General features: G+C 48.6%; 1 protein-coding gene across 1 annotated transcript in view; it reads left to right on the top strand.

Annotated features, from left to right (window-relative positions):
* Nucleotides 1-19,213, top strand: part of LOC144168642 (uncharacterized) — a 43,223-nt gene extending 24,010 nt beyond the window's left edge. Inside the window, exons 3-5 of the mRNA XM_077697587.1 lie at nt 1,765-2,181; nt 6,540-6,944; nt 18,361-19,213. Of these exons, the coding sequence (XP_077553713.1) occupies nt 1,765-2,181; nt 6,540-6,944; nt 18,361-19,023 (1,485 nt within the window). The 3' untranslated portion in view covers nt 19,024-19,213. The remainder of the gene's footprint in view (nt 1-1,764; nt 2,182-6,539; nt 6,945-18,360) is intronic.
* The last annotated feature ends 422 nt before the right edge of the window (nt 19,214-19,635 follow it).

Here is a 19,635-nt window from a genome sequence, read left to right as displayed (position 1 = left end):
AGAATGTGGAGGATTGAATTTTCTAGTAACTAAGTAATAATCCTTGAGGGTGGCATGCTCCGTCTAACCTGAATTTAATATTTTGGCTAGCTGAGAAGTTAGCTAAGGTGTGACAAAAAACCTTTAACTGGAGAGTTCAACCAAAAATTTTCAACCACAGGCTTACTCAATGGTTTCTAATGCTTTATTGGAAACTTTTTGAAACGCAAGTGCGCTTCAATCAAACATTTTCAATCGCAGACTTATGCAACGGTTTTTAATGCTTTATCGGAAACTTTTCAAATTGAAACAAAAGTGCGCAGCTCAAGCCTTGTGAAGCTTGGCGTGCTCTTGCAGATCTCCGTGCTGTGTTCAGCTGCACTCGTTATCGAGGGAGTGTGCAGCTGGAATATTTTGTAGCTTCGCTTTTTTATATTCCAATGTGTCTGAACAATGAAGACTGTGAGCTGCATTAAAAATGCAGATAGCGGTCGTATGGCTCGGGTAGGGAAACAGGGGAGGTGGGAAAATTTTTAAGAGCAACTTCCTAACAGAATTTTAGACAAAAAGATAGAAAACGGAAGAGTGGTGAAACAACGAAAAGCAGGAGTGAAGGGCCACCGCGGCCGGAAAACAAAGTTGCATGTAAATACTGGAGCAATCAAATTCTCCGTGCAGTTCAATTGACAGTGGACATTTTGAATGTCGCCCGACTCGCTTACCATTCCAAATGCCCGTGTAGCAAGGGTGTGAGATGGTTTACAGCATTGTGAATGATGAGAAATGGGTGCTGCAAAAATTAGTTTCTTGTTTTAATCCTTGGATCAAGTTGTGTGAAACACCCTGTATGTGTGTGCACGCACACACATGCATGTCTGTACACTTATATCGATCAGCCTTGTGCACTTTCAGGGTAGGAGCAAGTCTCGTGAGGACCTGCATTTTCACATCTCCCTTGTGCTTGCTCTGTATTCTTAGCAGGGAGTACTCATCCATCCTCACCTGATAACCGAACCCTACGCATAGCTTCGAAATTTCAAACTATAAAGTGATGTTAAGGTGTGATAGAGTGCCTGGGGGAATATCTCTCCGCGGGTGGTAGCCTTTGAGGTGGCAGGCTTAGTCTGGCCCTTCAGGGATGGTGGTGACGACCATTGGGATACTGTGGCATGGAATATTTATTTGCATTACCCTGGGGTGGCCTTGGTAAGGTGTCTCAAAAAGGAGCATGTATGGCTGGCTCCTAGCACAAATTTGTCCTGTTATATGTGCACCATGGCATCATCGTGAGCATCATCGTAGTTACTCGAGCAGGACCAGACTGGTTAGCAGGATCGTAACCCTGCTCCTCAGCAGGCACGGAGGAGCAGTAGTGGACATAGCGGCCGCTTTTCTGATAGATGCAAGAACCGCAAACACTCGCGTGTTCAAGATTTCGGCGCAAGTTAAAGATCCCTAGGTGGTCAGAATTAATGTGAGCCCTCCACTATGGCACGCCTCATCGCCTGTGTAGTGTCAGTGGATTAGATTTCATAATGAAGCAAAATCAGTAGTGGACATAGCAGGCATAATAGTCTTGTCTACAATCTGTGTGAGTGTGCACCCACTACCTGTCATCATAGTCCGCGTTCTTATTGTCGCCTTTGAAAGAAAAAATTTACCCCGAATTTTGGCTAGGATACCGGCATGTACCTTGTGTGATAATAAAATGTGCATCACCTTGCGACGTCTCTCTGGTGCTGGCTTTGTTGAAAGGGCATGACAAAAATGTGTCGGTTGCTGCAGTGTCGAGTGCAGCGCCGAGCTGGCCCTCCTGCCAGAGAGATGTCCGGCCAGCCCAGTCCGCAGTCGTCGCTGCTGGGTGGGATGTCAGTGAGCGACGTGGTCAAGGTGGAAGGGGGCGACGAAGTGATGATGGAGACCACCGTGGGGCCCGAGGACATCCTCTGCTCGGACGGCGGGGTGGTTCCCGGGGAGGCCCTCGAGGTGGCCTCGGTGGACGTGATGGAGGTGTCCGCCGGCGACCACCTGCACCACACGGCGGCGGCCGTGGAGACGATCCTGGTGCCCGAGGGGGGCCTGGAGGAGGTGCAGTTCCACGGCACGGTGGTGCAGGCCGTGGAGGAGGTGCAGCAGGTCGAGGACATCACGGCCGAGGTGATGGCCTCCGTCGACGGCAACGGCTCCACCGTCCTCTGCAAGGTGCGGTTGCCTTGGTGCCACGGAGTGTTGGGAAGCACGGAACCGATCTATTCGGCCGTGATTGTTGCATTGCTCAGCTCTTTGTACTGTGCCACAGATGGGAAAAAAAAAGAGATGGGAAAAGAACTGCTAGAAAGTGGGGTATAAACTTGCTTGGACTCACTCAGAGTCATATCTAACTGCCGACTGCTTTAACTAATTCACGGCTTTTAGGCGTCTCGAAGAAAAGAGATTTCACAGCTTGTTAGCGTTCCTTGTTGAGATGCTGGGCAATTGGCCTGCCTTGCTCAGGAACTAAAAAAAGTGTTTGCATTGACATAAGCTACTCGGGCAACAGTGGAGCATGTATAGGCATTAATGTAGTTTATTGGTGGGCATGTGGGACATCTTACCATGTGGCTGTAGTATTCACGTGATCCCTGTTTTTTCTTGTCTGCAAGTCAAGCACTCCAGCCTGTGTGGTGGTTGGAAAATGCAGGCATTTTTGGAGTGCCATGCATGTGTTTGTAGCCAAGTGTAGTAACGCTTATGCTTTTGAAATCCTGTGGTAATGCCAGCATGATTTGTGCCACCCATGACCTAGGCTAAGTAAGCTTGTTAAGAGTGATGTCAGTGTCTATTTAGTATGGGTAACAACTAGCTCTGAATTCTGTGTTTTTAGATCAACCTGCCCATAGAAGATGACGACGGAGTAAGCATTTTGCATTTCTTTATAAGTTCTCTGCTTGTTTTCAAAAGTGCTCTGCATGATAGGAGTGAGACTTGTAGCTGCTTCAAACCTCTGGGTTCCCTGCAGCTTCATGGACATTAAGAAGGCAATTTTTGTGTTTTCTGTTGGGTAAAAAAAAAAGTAGTCTTATGACTGTGAGCTGCCAATAAGAGGCCATTGCATTTGATGTTCAGTGACAGCGTAACTTTGAGACTAAAAATTTTATCTTGCCGTTGCACGAAGATGAATCCAATACGAGTAGCAACTGCAGTGAGAACGCTGAATTGCCTAGCACCGATGTTAAGGTAAACTGAAGCTTGCTGCGTAGAACTGATAATTAGTGGTGTTCCTTTATCTGGGAAGAATTCTGCACTTTTCTGCTGTGTTTTTACTGAACTTCGTGCAACTTTGGAAAGCTGTAGACCCAGCCAGGCTATAAGGTCCACCCCCACCAAGAAAAAAAATAAAACCACATCACACCAAACTTCGCCCTCTTAATGTAACCAGAAAATGTTTGAAACTCTCTTCGGTACTCTTTAAAAAAAGCTCTGTGTTTGCTGTACCGCCAGTCATCGTACTACGTGCGAAAAAGCAAAGTGTGGGAAGCGTTTGCTGCTTTCTTGTGGTGGCAGAGCAGAGCTTTTTTTAAAGAGTACCAAAGAGAGTTTCAAACATTTTCTGGTCACATTAAGAGGACAAAGTTTGGTGTGATGTGGTTTTATTTTTTTCTTGGTGGGGGTGGACTTTTTGTTGTTGCTGTTTTTGCAAGACAACAGCATTCAGGATGTCAGTTCGCATTCACCGTCTTTGCTCTTTGGTGATGCCGGCATTGAAGGCACACTTCAAGCCTGCTGTGGAGCATTTGATGGATTGCAAGGGCATACACCTCACACAAGTTGAGCCTGAATGTAAGGCCAAGTCAATAGCAGTCATAAAATAGGCTAACATTGGAAGTATGCAGACAATCAGCAAGAAATCACATTGTAAATAAGAACGATGTCATCACATTAGCTTCTGAGTTGTCCGGAAAAAGTGCTCAGTAGGCTGTTTTATTTCAAGCAGCCTGAGAAATCAATGTCTCTTTTTCTATGCTGCCAGTGCACAGTGAAGCGTGTTGAATGCAATCTTTGGTCAGTCCAGCTAACAATGGAAAAAAAATTATTATTTTTAATAAGAATTTATCATCAAAGAACGAACTGAGGTCAAAGACATCATAGCTCAAATTAGGAGAAAAAGAATTAGCCCAGCTTTAATGACTTAACGCCACGAACGCTGATGTTAACAGTGAAGCCGCTTGGCATTCCATAATCACAAGGCTAAGCTTTATAAAACTTCTCACAGCCAGCAGATCGATTCCTGTTTGTGCCAATTCATTTTTGCAGTGTTCCACTGCTCATGCCATATACTGGAACTGCCACAAAAGGGCTTTGCGAGTGTTTTTTTTTTTCTTTTTTTAAAGTGTATTTTTTATTTGCTATTGCAAAAATCATGCAGCCATGTATTTTTGATTACAGCAACAATGCATAAATCACTTATGCATTGGTGTCTTGCTTCAAATATGCTCAATGTCTCTATTCTGCTCAAGGCTGTTGACAAGTATAAAAATTGCCACAAGATTTAGTTGTTTAGAAATGCTTTGCCTATATAAACGTCTCGTTCAAGCAATCTTTTGGCTTGCTGCATGTGTGCTTAGTGCCTGCTGTCTTCTTCGCTAGGCTGTGCCCTGTTCACATCACTGCGATGCAACCACGTTACCACATTTCGTCCCATGAAAGCCCCTAGCAAGAACATCTTGAATCTGGGATGTGCTTGTAATGAGGAGAATTTACTACTGGTAGGCCCGTCCTGAGTAAAAGAGTGGCTTCCTGGGGTAGGGAGGGGCGACTAGAAGTAGCCGAAGACCAATAACTCTATGTAAGGATAAAATATAGGTAATATTTGAAGGCAAAGAATAGACTACGGCACCTCAAGATAAGAACAGGTGAAGAGGCCTTCATCCTGCGGTGCCGTGGACACAGACCAGCTGATGTTGATAATGACTACGCAGTGAGATGGGAATACACGACTTAAACTGCCCAACGCAGTTGCAACGAAGAGTGTTGCACCTCCCAGGGTGAATATACAAACTCACAAGTACCATATTTGTACGATTATAATGCAAACCGTTTTTTCTGTTTTTACAATCGTGCTCAAACCCGAAATTGGCTTCAAAGAGGCAAGCAGCATTTCCATGTACACGATTGCCTCCAATAATACAAATACAGTCAAACCCCGCTACAACGAACTCCGCTTCAATGAAATTTCCGCTTTAACGAAATATTTCCAATTCCCCTTCAGCTAGCCATAGAAGTCAATGCAACAAAGTCCTCGCCACAACGAACCATTTGTCATGCTTACTTTCGCTTCAACGAAATTTTCGATGATTTGGGCTGGTTTAAACTTTTTATACATTCAGGACGCTTAGTTTCACCGAAAACATGCGCGGTGCGCCCACACCGCCACCCAAAACAAAAAAAGAACTCATAGGTGGACGCCATTGTTTGATGGTGATAACTATGTGGCTGGCCATCTTTACATGAGGCGCAGGCCCGGTTCGCCAAGCCGGAAGCCGGAGCTACAGTCAATCCGTATGCAGTTGAAATCGCACGAATGTGCTCCGCTGTTCGCGCGGCACCGTCATGTATGCGTTGTAAGCAGCTGTCCTTGCCGTTTTCCTTCTACCATTCTTCATAGCCAAGAGCAACAATCATGTTGCCGTGTTTGGTCTTAAAGCCAAGTCATCCTATTTTAGTTGTGAGTGCGTGGTCATGTTAAATGCAAGTGAGCGTGTCTTGCCTGCCAAGGTCAGTAGCTGCTGTGCCCTGTCAGAGGATAAGATAACGGCACTGCTCCTGCCACAAGCGAGAAGGGGGCTTCCGACGGCCTAGCAGCTATCTCGGTGGATCCAACGCCATGTTGTACAGCAATACGTTTTGAGCCTGCATTTCTTCACCCCCCTTCGTAATGCGCTCTTTGCGTGCAGGTAAAAAGCAGATAACTATTGGTATGTTTGTTATCTGAATAAACGTGACGTTATTGTGCTTCACTCCTTTTTCTAAACATTGTATTATGCTGCCAATGATGTGGAAACATACGGGGCTATTTTTCTGGCCTTTCCGTGGTGTGTTGGGGCAGATTTCGCTTCAACGAAATTTTTCGTACGTCCCGTCAATTTTGTTGTAGCGGGATTCGACTGTAGATGTAATCAAAGCAAAACTTTTTTTTTTTAATTTTTGGTGTAAACTTTCCTGTGCATTACAATCGGGGTGCGTTAGAATCGCGCAAATACGGTAGTGCTCTTCTTACAAGCCCAGCCAGTTACACAGACTGCTGCAGCAATGCATGAGACCGAGTCTAGCATCTCGAGAGGATTGTAGGCTCATTATTGTCCCAGTGATTTCATTACGCTGTCAAAGGATTGTTCATTGCTCACCACATATGCATAGCTTCTGCATTCTAGTTGCTGTAAAAGGATGCGCTCCCAATTCTCCCCCCTGGCCAAGGGTTTCATCCTGGCTGTGGTGGCTGCTTTTCACATGGAGGCGAAGAGCTAAACCGTCCGTGTGTCGAGACCCAACCCACTCCTCCTCTTCTTCCCTCCCCCTGACAGGTGGAGCCGTGCGAGAAGAGCAGCGAGATCTGGGTGCTGGGCGACATCATCACGGTGGACGACCAGGCGCACTGCATCCTGGCGGAGCACGTGGCGGCCGCGGGGGGCGGCGCAATGGCGGGCGGCAGCGGCCGCAGCAGCGTGGAGGAAGAGGCGGCTCTGCTGAGTGTCGGGGGGGGACCGAGGCATGCGTGCACGGACTGCAACAAGGAGTTCACGACGGTGTTCCACCTGCGCCGGCACCGGCGCATCCACACGGGCGAGCGGCCCTACCCGTGCAAGGTGTGCGGCCAGTGCTTCCGGCACAGCACCTCACTCAAGGTGCACATGCGGCGGCACACGGGCGAGGAGCCCTTCATGTGCTCCGTCTGCTCCAAGACCTTCAAGGACCCCGCAAACTTCAAGGTGAGCGGCAAAAGGGCCGCTTCGCTGAAAGAGCTGGCTGTTCTAACCTGCCGCGTGGGGCCGAAAATTCACCGTTTTCAAATTTTGGGGTCTTGTGTGCCAAAGCTATGTTTGGGCTATGATGCTTGCCGTAGTTGCAGGGGGCTGTAAATTACTTTAGACTGCCTGGGGATTCCTAACCAGCGCAGAAATCTTCACACAAGGGTGTTTTCGTTTCTCGCCTCTGTCCAAAAATCATCCCTGTGGCACGGATCAAACCTGCGTCATTGGATTCAGCAGTCCAATGTGGAAGTCACTGAGCCACCGCACTTTGTGGGCCAAAACTAGCTGAGCAGGCGTGACCTTTTAAAGGGACACTGAAGTCAAAATACACTAGTTGCTCTGGGTCGATAAATTAGCTCACCAAGAATGTAGAGGAAAGCAAAGCTCACTCTTAGGCGTAGCTTTCTTCAAAAAATAGGGTAAAAAATAGTGAAAACATGAAAACAGGTGCCGCCACCTGGCGTGCACAATGTCTTTCCTGGCTGCCACTGGATGGCATTTCTCGTCCATACTTGGGGCAGCGGTGCTGCTTTTCGAGGAAGTGTGCAAGCCATGCATGAGCGGTTGGTTCGACGCCAACATTTGTGGGGCCTTAAAAGGACAATATGTTTCAACAGCAGAGCTGTTTAAGCTTTTAGTTCCGCCGTGCAGCGTTACTAGAAGACTCAGCCCAGCTGAGCGCATGTGAGCGTGTGCCTCGGTAGGAGCTCCCGGCGTCGTCCAGGCTTACGCCATGTGAGGTGCTTGCAAAAAAAGCACTGAGTGCACGTGACCGTGCGCCGAGCGTCGGTCAGCTCAACCTTCGAGAACACTGTGCCCAGCGTTTGTGGCGGGATCTCTCGCGTGCTCTGCTCCTCGCCAGTTGACGTGCGTTCGCGGCGGAAGTGGGAGCACAGACGCCGAGTTTGCGAAGCCGGCTGCCATGGGTTCTAGCGTGTGCTAACGCGGTTCACTTTGGGAGAGATGTGAAAGCCTGCATACAAACGATCCGGGCGTGCCAGTCATGGAGAACTCAGCAGCAAGTTCGGAAATCCATGCAAGGCGCAACATCCGTGTCTTCGACGGAGCTCCAGCCTTGCACCACTAGTGCAAGCTGTGCCAATTTCTTCTTCAACAAGGCGTCAATACTGAACGCGGGTCTCATGAAGGAACATTTTGCTTGGTGGTCTGGAGCTGCAAAGGACGTGGGAGTTCAGGAAGGAAAGCACTAGTGATTTGACTGAAACTGGCCAAACCTCTCGGTATGTGGTAGCGTTGTATTTGGTTGCTTCTATACCACTGTACATCACCACTGCCTCACTTGCTTCCGGTTTATCGGGACACAAAGAGCGGCCGCAGGCGCTGCTTGCATCACATTTGATCGGCGTTTGATTAGCGATTTTTCAGCAAATAAGGCATCTTTCGGAACTGAACCAACTCTAAAATCGCTATGGAGAGGTCAGACTTTTGTTTTAAACCAACTTTGCTGGCTACTGTGATCGAGTTACTTACTGTGATGGTCTAAAGGATCAGCAACCATGCTGAGATAAAAACATATTCCAGCTGCATTTTTTATTCAAAGTGACAAAAAAGTAAATTCTCAAGAAGACAAGTGGGGGGAGGGATCATTACGCGAGTGGGTTCATTACGCGAGTAAATACGGTACAACTAGCAGGGCTGCAGTAAGCGCAAAAAAGAATGACAGTGAGACTGTCCGACAGTATGCAGCAGTATTTTTTATATAAAGAGTGAGCATGAGAAACATGATCAACCCACTAACAGATACATATCTGTACAGCCTTGATATGCTTCAAACAGGCAGGCATTGTCGACTTAAAGGGACACTGAAGTGATATGTAAACATTGCGGGATTACTTGCGCAAATTGTAGTCCGGAGTCCCCAGGCCATGTTACGACCACTCTGGGCGCGTTTACGCAATTTTATTTAGTAGAAAAATTAATTCGAAAATGCTGTCCTTCTCTCTTTACGCTCGCCCATTTTCTGCGGCGTTTTCGTGTGTCGTCAGCAGGAGAGGAGCTGGCAATTGGCTGCGCTACTGCACGGCTCGCCGACCTTCCGCGACCGAGTCAGTCGGCCCAACGTTTAGTCCGCCGGCCGCCGACGGGTCATGGCAATTCGCTCGATCAGTTGAAACTAAGCCACAACACGTTTGTGAATGGAAGAATATGCCTTTCTTTATTTCGTTAGTTTGTACTCTGTATCTAGCTCCAAGTCAAGGTCGCTTCACACAAGCGCTGCACAAGCGCACATGCGACGCTTCGCTGACTGTACGGTATGCCAGTAGGAATATATAAGGTCTCTTGAAGGCGGGAGAAGAGTCAGCGAAGTCAATATAGGTACTAAGGAAATAAAATCAACTGATATTTTTACCGTACAGCGTAAAAATAGGGTGCGGGAAGCACTTTTTTGCGCTGGGCGAACAAGCACAGCAGTCAGCAGCACGACTACGCATCTGCGAACACTTTTCCGTCTACGAAATGCAATTGCTAGACGTGAGCTATTGTGGAAACTCGGGGGACGCTTACTGCACGAGCGCAATACAACAAATAGTCACCTAAGCTGCTTGAAATGCCAAAACTAAATAAAAGTGTAAACTTGTTGTACAATATATATACCTTATATTACGAAGGTCGGCGGAGCCCGTACCGTTGCCGAGTGGTCTGGGGCGCTAGGTATGTCGCCGCAAGTGCTTTGCAAGTCACGGTTCGAGTCCCCGCGGGTACATGCTTTTTTTTTTTTTTTTTTTTTTTGTAAGTTAACTTTTTCGTTTTCTGCCGATGTTTTCTACATTGAGTTCACCTTTTTTTGGGCCGCAACGTTCATGGCTCCACGAACTAGTTCACAGAACTTGCGCAGGCTGGCACTGGCGCGCTAGCAAGTTCTCGTTTTCGTGCTGGTGCCATAAGCACCGACTGCTTGCGCGCAGTGGGCACAGGCCAGAATGAACAGACCCTTGGCCTGGTGCGAACACGCTTTTTACGGTACAGGCATGAGTGAGGCACGCTCCAAATATGGGGGAAAAGCGCATGACATTTGGGCGTCTGCGGGTACGCGGAGGGCGTCCATGCACTGCGCAGGCCTCGGCTAGTGAATGCTACGATTCCAAGCCGTCCTGGGAGGCTTATCTTTATGCATTTTTACAGCTGACAACATGGCAGAAGCGCGGTACGATGATTACTGAGTTATTGAGAATGCCCATCCAACAACGCCACCGGTTGTGTTTTACAGAACCGAAACCGAAACTTGTTTGGTTGCTCACCTTGGGCATCGTCCAATCACGGTGCCCGCTCCTCCCAACGTCACAGCTTTAGTTGGTGCGGCCGCCGCAAACCGCGCATGGTAGTTTTTCTTCTTTCGCGCTTTGTAAAATACAGTGGAATCTCGGTGATACGAATTCGGTTGATACGAATTTCGTTGTGATACGAATTTTCAAAATTCCCCGGCCAAAATGCATTGTACGCAATGTAAAAAAATTCGGATGATCCGTTCGCATTTATCACCCGGTGCGGGTGATACGAACACGCGAGCCGCGAGCAGATGACTGCGGCGTGGACGGGAGGCGGGAGTGTTTGTGCGGCCGTGTGGCCTTGGTCGCACGCAGGCACAAAATCATTAAGCGTGAACTGCATGGAGCGTTTTCTGCTCACGAAAACGCGCCGCGCAAGCCACAGGCGCGCTGACGCCACCGCGAATACCACCCGCATGCGGCGCGCGGCGCGGTAAGCCGCGGCAACATGGCGGCGTCAACGGCCGCGAAGTAGGGCGGGTGGCTCGACCGACCGCTTCTGACCGCTCTTTAAAGAACAAAAGAAGTTGCTTATGAATTAAGGGAGCTGATGAGTCTGAAAACGACACTGTAAAGCATCGTCCGCGCGGCTAGGGAAAGCGCCTATCAAATATCCGCCACCGTGGTAAGCCTAAACATCTCCGGCGGAGCCAGCGGGCTGTCCGGAGCGCTTTCAAACTGCCGCCATGAAGAGCGTGCCTCCCCGTTGGCGCAAGTCGGCAGGCTCCTCCCACTGCCGCGCGCGTCGCGCGTCATTTTACGAGCAATGTAAAATCTGACATGGGGGCGAAATCGTCAGCGCGGGCGTCAAAAGAACGCGCGCGCAAACGCCGACGCGCCCGAATGGCATGCGGTTCAGGCTTGAGTTCGTGTGCGCGCGTCGCGTCGGCGATGAGCGCGCGTTCTTTTGACGCCCGCGCTGACAATTCAGCCCGGCACCCAGGCGCCAGCCTCTGCCTCGGTTACCGCTAACTGCATTGGGAGGAGCCTCACGACTTGCGCCAATAGGGAGACGCGCGCCTCAGGCTGGGCCACCTCCGCGGTGGAGATTTGGCGTAGATGACATTTTATAGTGCTTCTCCCATACTGTCAGCTCCTTTCCCGCATGAGCAATTTAATTTACACATTGAGCTCCGTTTTAACAAAAGGTTAGAAGCGGTTGCTGAAGCTACCTGCACCTCTTCGCGGCAAGAGCCGACGCCATATTGCCGCCGCCTGTCGCATGCGCAGCACATTTCCATTTTTTCTCGTTTTCTGATGATACGAATTTTCGGGTGATACGAATATTTTTGCCGCCCCTTGAGATTCGTATGACCGAGATTCCACTGTAATTACCGATTTGTCAACCGGATAAACGATGAAAAGTGTGCTAATTTGAGCCAGTCTACGCAGTGCAAGCAAAAACGGGAGCTTGACAAATTCACTTCAGTGTCCCTTTAAAGGAATACTGACACGAAATTTTCGTGCTACGTTTCTTCCGCTGTTAAGCGTGACTACTGTGTCGTCGGCTGACGAGCGACGATAAGATTGCACACCGATCAACTCAAGTGCCTTATTAAGCGAAGAGAAATGGTGAAACCCCCCTGGTCCCCGATGGCGATGGATGGCGATGGCGGAGCGGCCGACGCAGGCGTGAAACCTGCAGGCGTGAAACACGATAAGGCACACGTCATACATCCCGCGGCTCAGGTAACGTGAACCGCCCGAGCAAGTGTGGGAAAGGCACCTTCAGCGAGCTGAGCCGTGAAGTGCGCGTCCACTACACCTACCAGCCCACTAATGATAGAGTGGCACATTGGACCGTCAATCGCTGCGTAAATAATTATTTACAGGCTCGTTTATTCATGTCAGTTTCAGTTTCAACAAAACGAACATTGAGGCGGCTGCCATGACAGGATTGCGCGTGTCCAGACCAGCCGTTGTTTACCCATCTTCATGCATCCAGGCAGCATGACTTCAGTCCCAAAACTGTAACGTGATACACACAGCGGAGCAGTGCACGCAAACCACAGACAGCGCGTTGCCTATGTCAGGGATGTTGGCAGTTAGGGGCCGGGAGGAGCAGATGGTGTCATGCTGATGCCAATTGCGAAGGGGTATCCATTCTGCGTTTTCTCGTGCGCGCAAAGATTGAAATGGATTTAAAATATGTTATACCGAAAGTTTACTGTTGAAACTTGCTGGGAGGTTTCCCCATATACACGGGAAGCCTATTACATATTTATCCCAGCTTTGAAATTTCGTGTCAGTACTACTTTCAAGAATAACTTGTTTATTTCAGTGATGCTACTGCTGTGCCAATTGCGCCTAATTGCGCCCAAGTGCCCTGGCTTCTACATCCTGCTACATTTCCTCAAAATTTGGCGAGTCTGCGCCCAACGTGCGCCCAAGGGCGTATGACGACTTTCCGAACTGAAACTAACTATACTCAGTGACAACTTAAGAACGGCACCGGAAGTTGTCGCTGTGCCTTATCACCGTAGACGGATGTTTCTCCGCGCGGCGCAAGTAGGGCGTTACTGGGGATATTTTGAACATGACGCGAGCCGTTCCCGTGATTTTGTGGACTTAATATGCTTATAAACGACTCCAGTGACGACAAACAAACTGCGTGAGACAAGGCAGACGATATCACGCATTCATAGCAAACTCCTTTCAAAACACGCGCGCACTGACGTCACGGGTCCGGCGCTTTGGTGGAGTGATACACTACATGAGGTGGTGCCGTTCTTGAGTTGTAACCGAGTATACTTGAGGTTCCCCATGGAAAGCGACATTGCGGAGCACCTGTGTACGAGACGCAATCTGAGCCAAGTTATGGCAAACTGGGCCCTGTTGCGATAACGGCGATGATGCGTTTTGCTGTGTGAACGTCAACTGCAGCTGGTACGCACAACTGAGTGCAAAGCCTGTCGACAGCCCTTGTCGATGGCGTTTTCAAAGCTGAAAGATTCAGACATTTTACTTGTACTTTGCGTTCCTTGTACGTGTGCCACTGCAGGTCGATGGGGATCTTATTTTATGACTGTGTTTAGGCATAGCAGCGTGCGAACAAATGACAGAGCGGTTCTTTTGCCCTGACTTGAGCCCCTGTTACACGGGCACCTTAACGGCCGTTACGAAAGCGCAAGTTGGCCTTAGCGGCAGTTAGGCGGAGTTGCATGGCAGCGCGAGCGCCATTGGAAACCCAACGGCAATCAGCGCCGACCGAGGTCACCGGTCTCCGTTCCGTCTGCAGATGGGCAAGATGGCTGCGCCCAGCAACGTGTCCCCGCTGAAGGCGAGCGCACTAACGCAAAAAACGCTTCATGTGGACACCGTTGCTGACGCATTTGCAAATTAACTTGTGGCAGGACAGCGGTGCTGCGGTTAGTACAAGCGACGGATCGTGAGGTGGGACGCTGCAACAAGCAACAAGCGCAAACTGCAACAAGCGCAGCGATTTGCAACGCCATGAATCGTATTGGATCGGTTAAATGTTATGCAGTACTGTTACAAAAAATGGTTGCGACGAGTGAAAGAAGTACACTGTGCAACAAGCACCGCAGAAAATAATCATAGAAAAAAATATTTTTCAGTTCGCGAGGTACCATTTCAAGAGTACCGCGATACATCATCCATACAGAACTGAACATGGGAAGTGCTGTGCGAGCACAGCTACCACCGTTCAGTTCCCACGGCCGTTGCAAGTGCCCGTGTAACGGGGGTACAACAGCGATGGCTGATTTACCATTGATTATTGTTGCAATGCAGCAGCGTCACAGGCAATTTTTCATTTTGGATTTTAATGGGCTGCCTTGTCAATAATAAAGGACTTTTGGTTGGTTGCGGCGAACGTGTCGTGAAGGGGCAAGATTCAGCCTGGTGCTGCATGTTTGTTGCCAAAAATGGCGGCTTGAAGCCATGGCGCTGCTGATGTTTTTGGTCAGCACTCGCACAATAGCCTTCCAATAGTGCTCAATTTTACATAAGATTTTTGTAGTAATGAGCAATTTTTAGTTTGTTTGCAGTAAATCAGTGCATTTTTGTGTGTGTGTGTGTGTGCGTGCGTGCGTGCGTGCAGGCCGCTGCGCGAAGTTCAATGCAGAAATTCTTCAGGGGACTGACGAAAATGGAGACAAAATATCCATTTGGTGTCCATGTCTATATCCAAAAATATCCATAATTCTGGGTTCTTTAATTTTATATTGTCTTTGGAGAGTGTGCTTTTATCGATGGTCTATCATGAATGCAGTACGTGTCTTAAAATTGCTTCCATCAACACCTGCTCCGAAACGCATTTTTGCCTGCTCCAAAAGCTGCTCCAAAGCGGCCTAAGCCAGTAGCATCCCTGTTATCGGTACTTGAAGGGACACTGAAGTGAATTTGTCAAGCATCTGTTTTTGCTTGCAATGCATAGATTGGCTCAAATAAACACGCTGTGTATCGTTTACCCCGTCGATAAGGCGATATTTATTTTATAAAGCCTGAAAGAAGAAAAAGTACCGGTCTGCAGCGGCCACACCAGCTAAAGCAGTGATGTCCATATGGCATGCTACTGTGATTGGACGATGTCCAAGATTGGAATTCAAACCAGTTTCGATTCTGTGGAACAGCATGCTTGGCATTGTTGGCTGGGCATTCCCGATATCTTGGTAATCGGCATACCGTGCTTCTGCCATGCTGTTGGCTGTAAAATGCATCAGGTAAGCGTGCCAGCTTGGCTTAGAATGGTAACAGTCACAAGACGAGGCAGGCGTGCCCACTGGACGAATGCCCTTCATGTCACCGGAGACGCCCAAATGCAGTGTGCTTTTCTCCCACCTTAGGCGCTTGCCTGGCTCGTGCCTGTATCAAAAGACGCGTGTTCGCACCAGGCCAAGGGTCGTCGGTTGGTTTGGGACTGTGGCTGCCAGCAGTCGGTGCTCATGGCAAGACCACGCCAACGAGAACTCGCCAGCGCGTCAGTGTCAGTCTGCTTGCGTTCCGCGAACTCGCTTGTGGAGCAATAAGCATTGCGTTGCGAAATTGGGGAATTCAGTAGAGAAAAAATTGGCATAAAACAAAGAAATCAACTTCGAAAATAAATGTGCAATTGGGGATTCGAACATGTGAATTGCAAAACAATGAACTTAATGCTTCAGACCACTTGGCCATAAGCCAGTGCTGGGAGGAATTGAAATATAAAGCCTATACGGTATACCCTGTTTACATTTTTGTTTGCTTTTAGCATTCCAAGCAGCTTAGGAAACTATTTCTTAAATAATGGTCGTGCGGTGCCCCCAAATTTTCACAAGTATCTCATCCCTAGCGACCGCATTCCTTAGTCAGAAAAGCGATCGCAAATCAAATGTGTGGGCATGCTGCTAGCCGCTGTACTGGTTCACCCAGCGCAAAAAGTGCTTCTCGCACCTTGGTATTACGCTGTAAATGAAAGTTTCAGTTGATTTTAATTCCTTACTACCTATATTAACTTTGCTGACTCTTCTCCCGCCTTTAACTCTTTCGTTACCACGCCTATTCAAATCGATCACCGGTGATCGATGATTTATATTGCCTATTTCGACATGTTGTAGTCGTTTCTTGTACACCTAATGCAGCCAGTGGTTAGTCTAGGCACTGCACTTTTCGAATCGGTTTAAATTTTCTCACTCCAGCGACATTGAGATTTTTGACGGCGTTTTTTGCGAGCTGAGGTGCGCGTGTTTCTGAGGAAGGGGGTGTGGCTGCTACACTTGATAAAAAAAGCATGCCGCTCGTGGTTAGGCTACATTACCATAATTTTTTTTTTTATCAAAAGGCTCCTGGCAAGTCAAGTATAAAATAATGTTGTCAGCTTTGTAATCCGACAGCGTTGAGAGGTGATAATTACTTGAAAATGACACCAGCTATTCACTAGTGATCTCTTGTTCGGAGAAAGGGTAGCTTTATTCTGCCAAAGCTTATTCCTGATGGTCCCCCGCATGTCTAGCAAGTGGGCCTGGCATTTTCAGCCAGTTTCCAACAGTTTCGGTTTCATTTTTGCCTTGTGAAATTCATATTTGGCGCTACTACGCAGTTACCCAACTACAAGCTCCATTGCCATGGCGCCTCCATTGCCCGCTACTGTTCCTCGAAACAAGCATCCACGTTATCTATGCCTTACTTCTGCAATAACAGCTTCCACTGAAATTCAGAAGATAACACCAAGTCGTCGGGTATCAGTTCAGACAAGGAGAACGCTTCCAATCGGCCTTGAACACCGCGAGCTGCTCACCAGCCAGTTTCGTTTTTGTCCGAGGGTATTTCCGAAAGTCTAGTGTCGCTTCTTAGTAGAACTGTTTACTCTGACAAAGTCTCCGACAGCCTTGTAATTGTTTGTTTTCGGAATTGTTAGGTGGCGCTGCAATGTACACTCGGGGACAACTTTCTGTGGCAATGGAGCGAAAGCTACGGAGGGAGGCAGAGGGGGAAAACTGCTCTGTGTTACTGCGCGAAGTAGTTCCCAATAAACTGGTTTCGGTTTCAGTTTCAGCGTGACCGATACGCATTTGATACAGTTCATTTCTTCGCATAAGCTCCATAGTTGAGTGCGCTGAACCACGATCACCAAGCATGCAGGCATATTGGCGTCTCCTTCCACACGCTTCATTTGTTTGTAAACATAGGCCACCGTTTTGACTGGACACGGCCCGAGCGTCCGTGAAGTGGAGAACTCAGACCGACTGTGGACTCTGTATTGTTCAGAAAAGAAGTGAATTTTGTAAGCGCTGCAGTTTTGACTGAATGCACCGATCTGTAAACTCTTCTACTGGGCAGCAGCACCGGCATGTGCGGCGTACTTACCTAGCGCGGTCGCGGTATACCGAAAGAGCAGCATGCACACATGCTTACGCACACGCTCACTTACGCCGGGAAACTCAATTTTTTTTCTAGAACGTGTTTTTGAAATGTTTACCTACAAAATGTATATTCTAAATCTTTTCTGCTACTGGTGGTTTATTATACACAACTTGCTATTTTTTTTACTTTCTTCGACGCCTGGACAAAAAGTTCGAATTTGATAATTTTTTTTTTTGAAATTATTATTTATGAAAACATTATTACAACTGGTCTCATTGGAAAGGGCGTGGACTCATCTGCGTTTTATGTCACTCGAATATGTGCTTAACCAATATGCATAGCACAGAAAAAATGTTTTGTTAGACCCCTCAAAATTGGTCAATTTCCCGCAGTAACGAAAGAGTTAAATGGCCTTAGATTTTTCTACTAGCGTATCGGCCAGCGAAGCTTCCTTCCAGGCACAAACGTGTCGTGGCTTAGTTTCAACTGAGTGAACGCATTGTGACAACCTGCCGGAGGCCGACCAACTAAACGCTGGGCAGACTGATTCGGTCGGAGGGTCGGCGAGCCGTGCAGCAGCGCAGTCAAGCCAACCCACCTCCTTTGAGCGTCATACGAAATGTCATAGGAAATCGGCAAGGAGGGTGCCGAGAGGAGGACAGCAGTTTCGAATGGATTTTTCTTCTAAATAAATTCGTGTAAACGCAGCGAGTGTGGTCGAAACGTGGCCTAGAGACTCGAGACTACAATTTGCGCTCGTAATCCCACAGTGCTTACAGATCACTTCAGTGTCACTTTAATACAGCATCTGGAAACACTTTGCTGGTTTCCACTGTGTTCTGTCAGCGCAGTGATAATGCATATAGTATAGTGCTTTTGTTGCACGTACAGGTGCTTTTTATAAAGCCTATAAGTATGCGCACATATTATGCTACACATGCTGAAAATCCATTGCTCCGCTTGTCTTGGAAGCACAGCTGTGTTGTGAAATTGCAGAATTATGCTTCTGGAGACCACCTCGCATATAGATTTGAGCATACAATGGCATAATTCAGGTGAGACATTGTCAAACACCTGTGCAAGCAAGTGCACTTAATTTGCCTTCTACAGGGTATTGCCACACAGTTCCACTGTTTTGCTGCATGCTTTCTATAGTTGCTGCCAAGGCTGTAAAAGCTGCTAGAAGTGTGTGCATAGAACCGGGTCACTCTTAAGTGGGCTTGAAAATTTTGGTTTAGAGCGTATCGGTGGGGATAACATGACCCCGCTCTCTCCCGTTCATGCAGGTGCACCAGAACTCGCACTCCAAGGAGCGTCCGTACGCCTGCCGGGTGTGCGAGAAGCGCTTCAATGCGGCCTCCACGCTGTACGCGCACATGAAGATCCACACGGGCGAGCGGCCCTACACGTGCAACATCTGCAACCGCTCCTTCACCTTCAACAACACGCTGGTGCGCCACATCCGCACGCACACGGGCGAGAAGCCCTACAAGTGCGAGCTGTGCCCCCTGCGCTTCTCCACAGCCTCCAACCTGTCCTCGCACCGCAAGAAGCACGCCCAGGAGCGCCAGTTCCACTGCGACATCTGCCCGCAGGAGTTCTCCACGGCCACCGCCCTGGCCTCGCACACCAAGACCCACACGGGGGAGCACGCCCACACGTGCGAGGTGTGCTCGCGCGGCTTCGCCAAGTTTGCCGGCCTGCAGGCGCACATGCGCAAGCACACGGGCGAGCGCGCCTTCCACTGCGAGGAGTGCGGCAAGAGCTTCACGCGCAAGCTGCACCTGCGGCAGCACGTGCAGCAGGAGCACGAGCCCGTGCGCCCCGTGGCGACGTGCGAGGTGTGCCAGCGGGACTTTGTCAACGTCGAGTCTCTGCAGGTCCACATGAAGACGCACAATGTGTCGCGGGGGACCAGCGCCATTGTGGTCTACATCAACAAGAAGTGACCCCAGCCCGGCTGCTAGTTAGTGTTGCCACTATTACTGCGGTAGCTGCTTTGTATGCTCGTATGTGTGCACGCGTGTGTGGGAGGGTGGCTTGTGGAGGAACGGCTGTGATAGACCCTGTGCCACCCGGGAAGATGACAGACAGTGAACTTCCGTGTGCTGTTGCGAGGACCTTGCTCTTTTTTTTTTTTTTTTTGAATAAATGGTCGAGGTGTTGCTTGTCGCAAGGACACCTGCGCTTGCCTGCTTCGGGGGTGTGTGGCTGTCAAACGAAATGCGCTACAGCAGGAATGAACAGTGTGTGCATTGGAAAACATTCTATGGCAGTCGCGTTGTAGATTCAGAGGCGGTATGAGTGAGGTGTGATTGGTGTTGAGAATGGTAACCTGGTAATAAAAAGCCATTGCTGTTGTTGCAGCGGTAAGTTACTGATGACAAAAAATTTATGAGATCCATACTTGTGGCATGAGGTGGTAATGTGAAAGTACATAAATTATTCTTTCATGAAGTGCCTGTTCAAAACTTGTGTGAGGGCTAAGGTGATTCTGTGTAGTACCCCTGCTATACTAGTGTTTGAATGTCATTTGACTAAAATGAGGGGCTTCAAATCCC

The sequence above is a fragment of the Haemaphysalis longicornis genome, unplaced genomic scaffold, assembly GCF_048455015.1.
Source record: "Haemaphysalis longicornis isolate Haplotype H1 unplaced genomic scaffold, Haemaphysalis longicornis Haplotype H1 scaffold_2, whole genome shotgun sequence".
Classification (NCBI taxonomy): domain Eukaryota; kingdom Metazoa; phylum Arthropoda; class Arachnida; order Ixodida; family Ixodidae; genus Haemaphysalis; species Haemaphysalis longicornis.
This window is presented reverse-complemented; position numbering and strand designations above follow the sequence as displayed.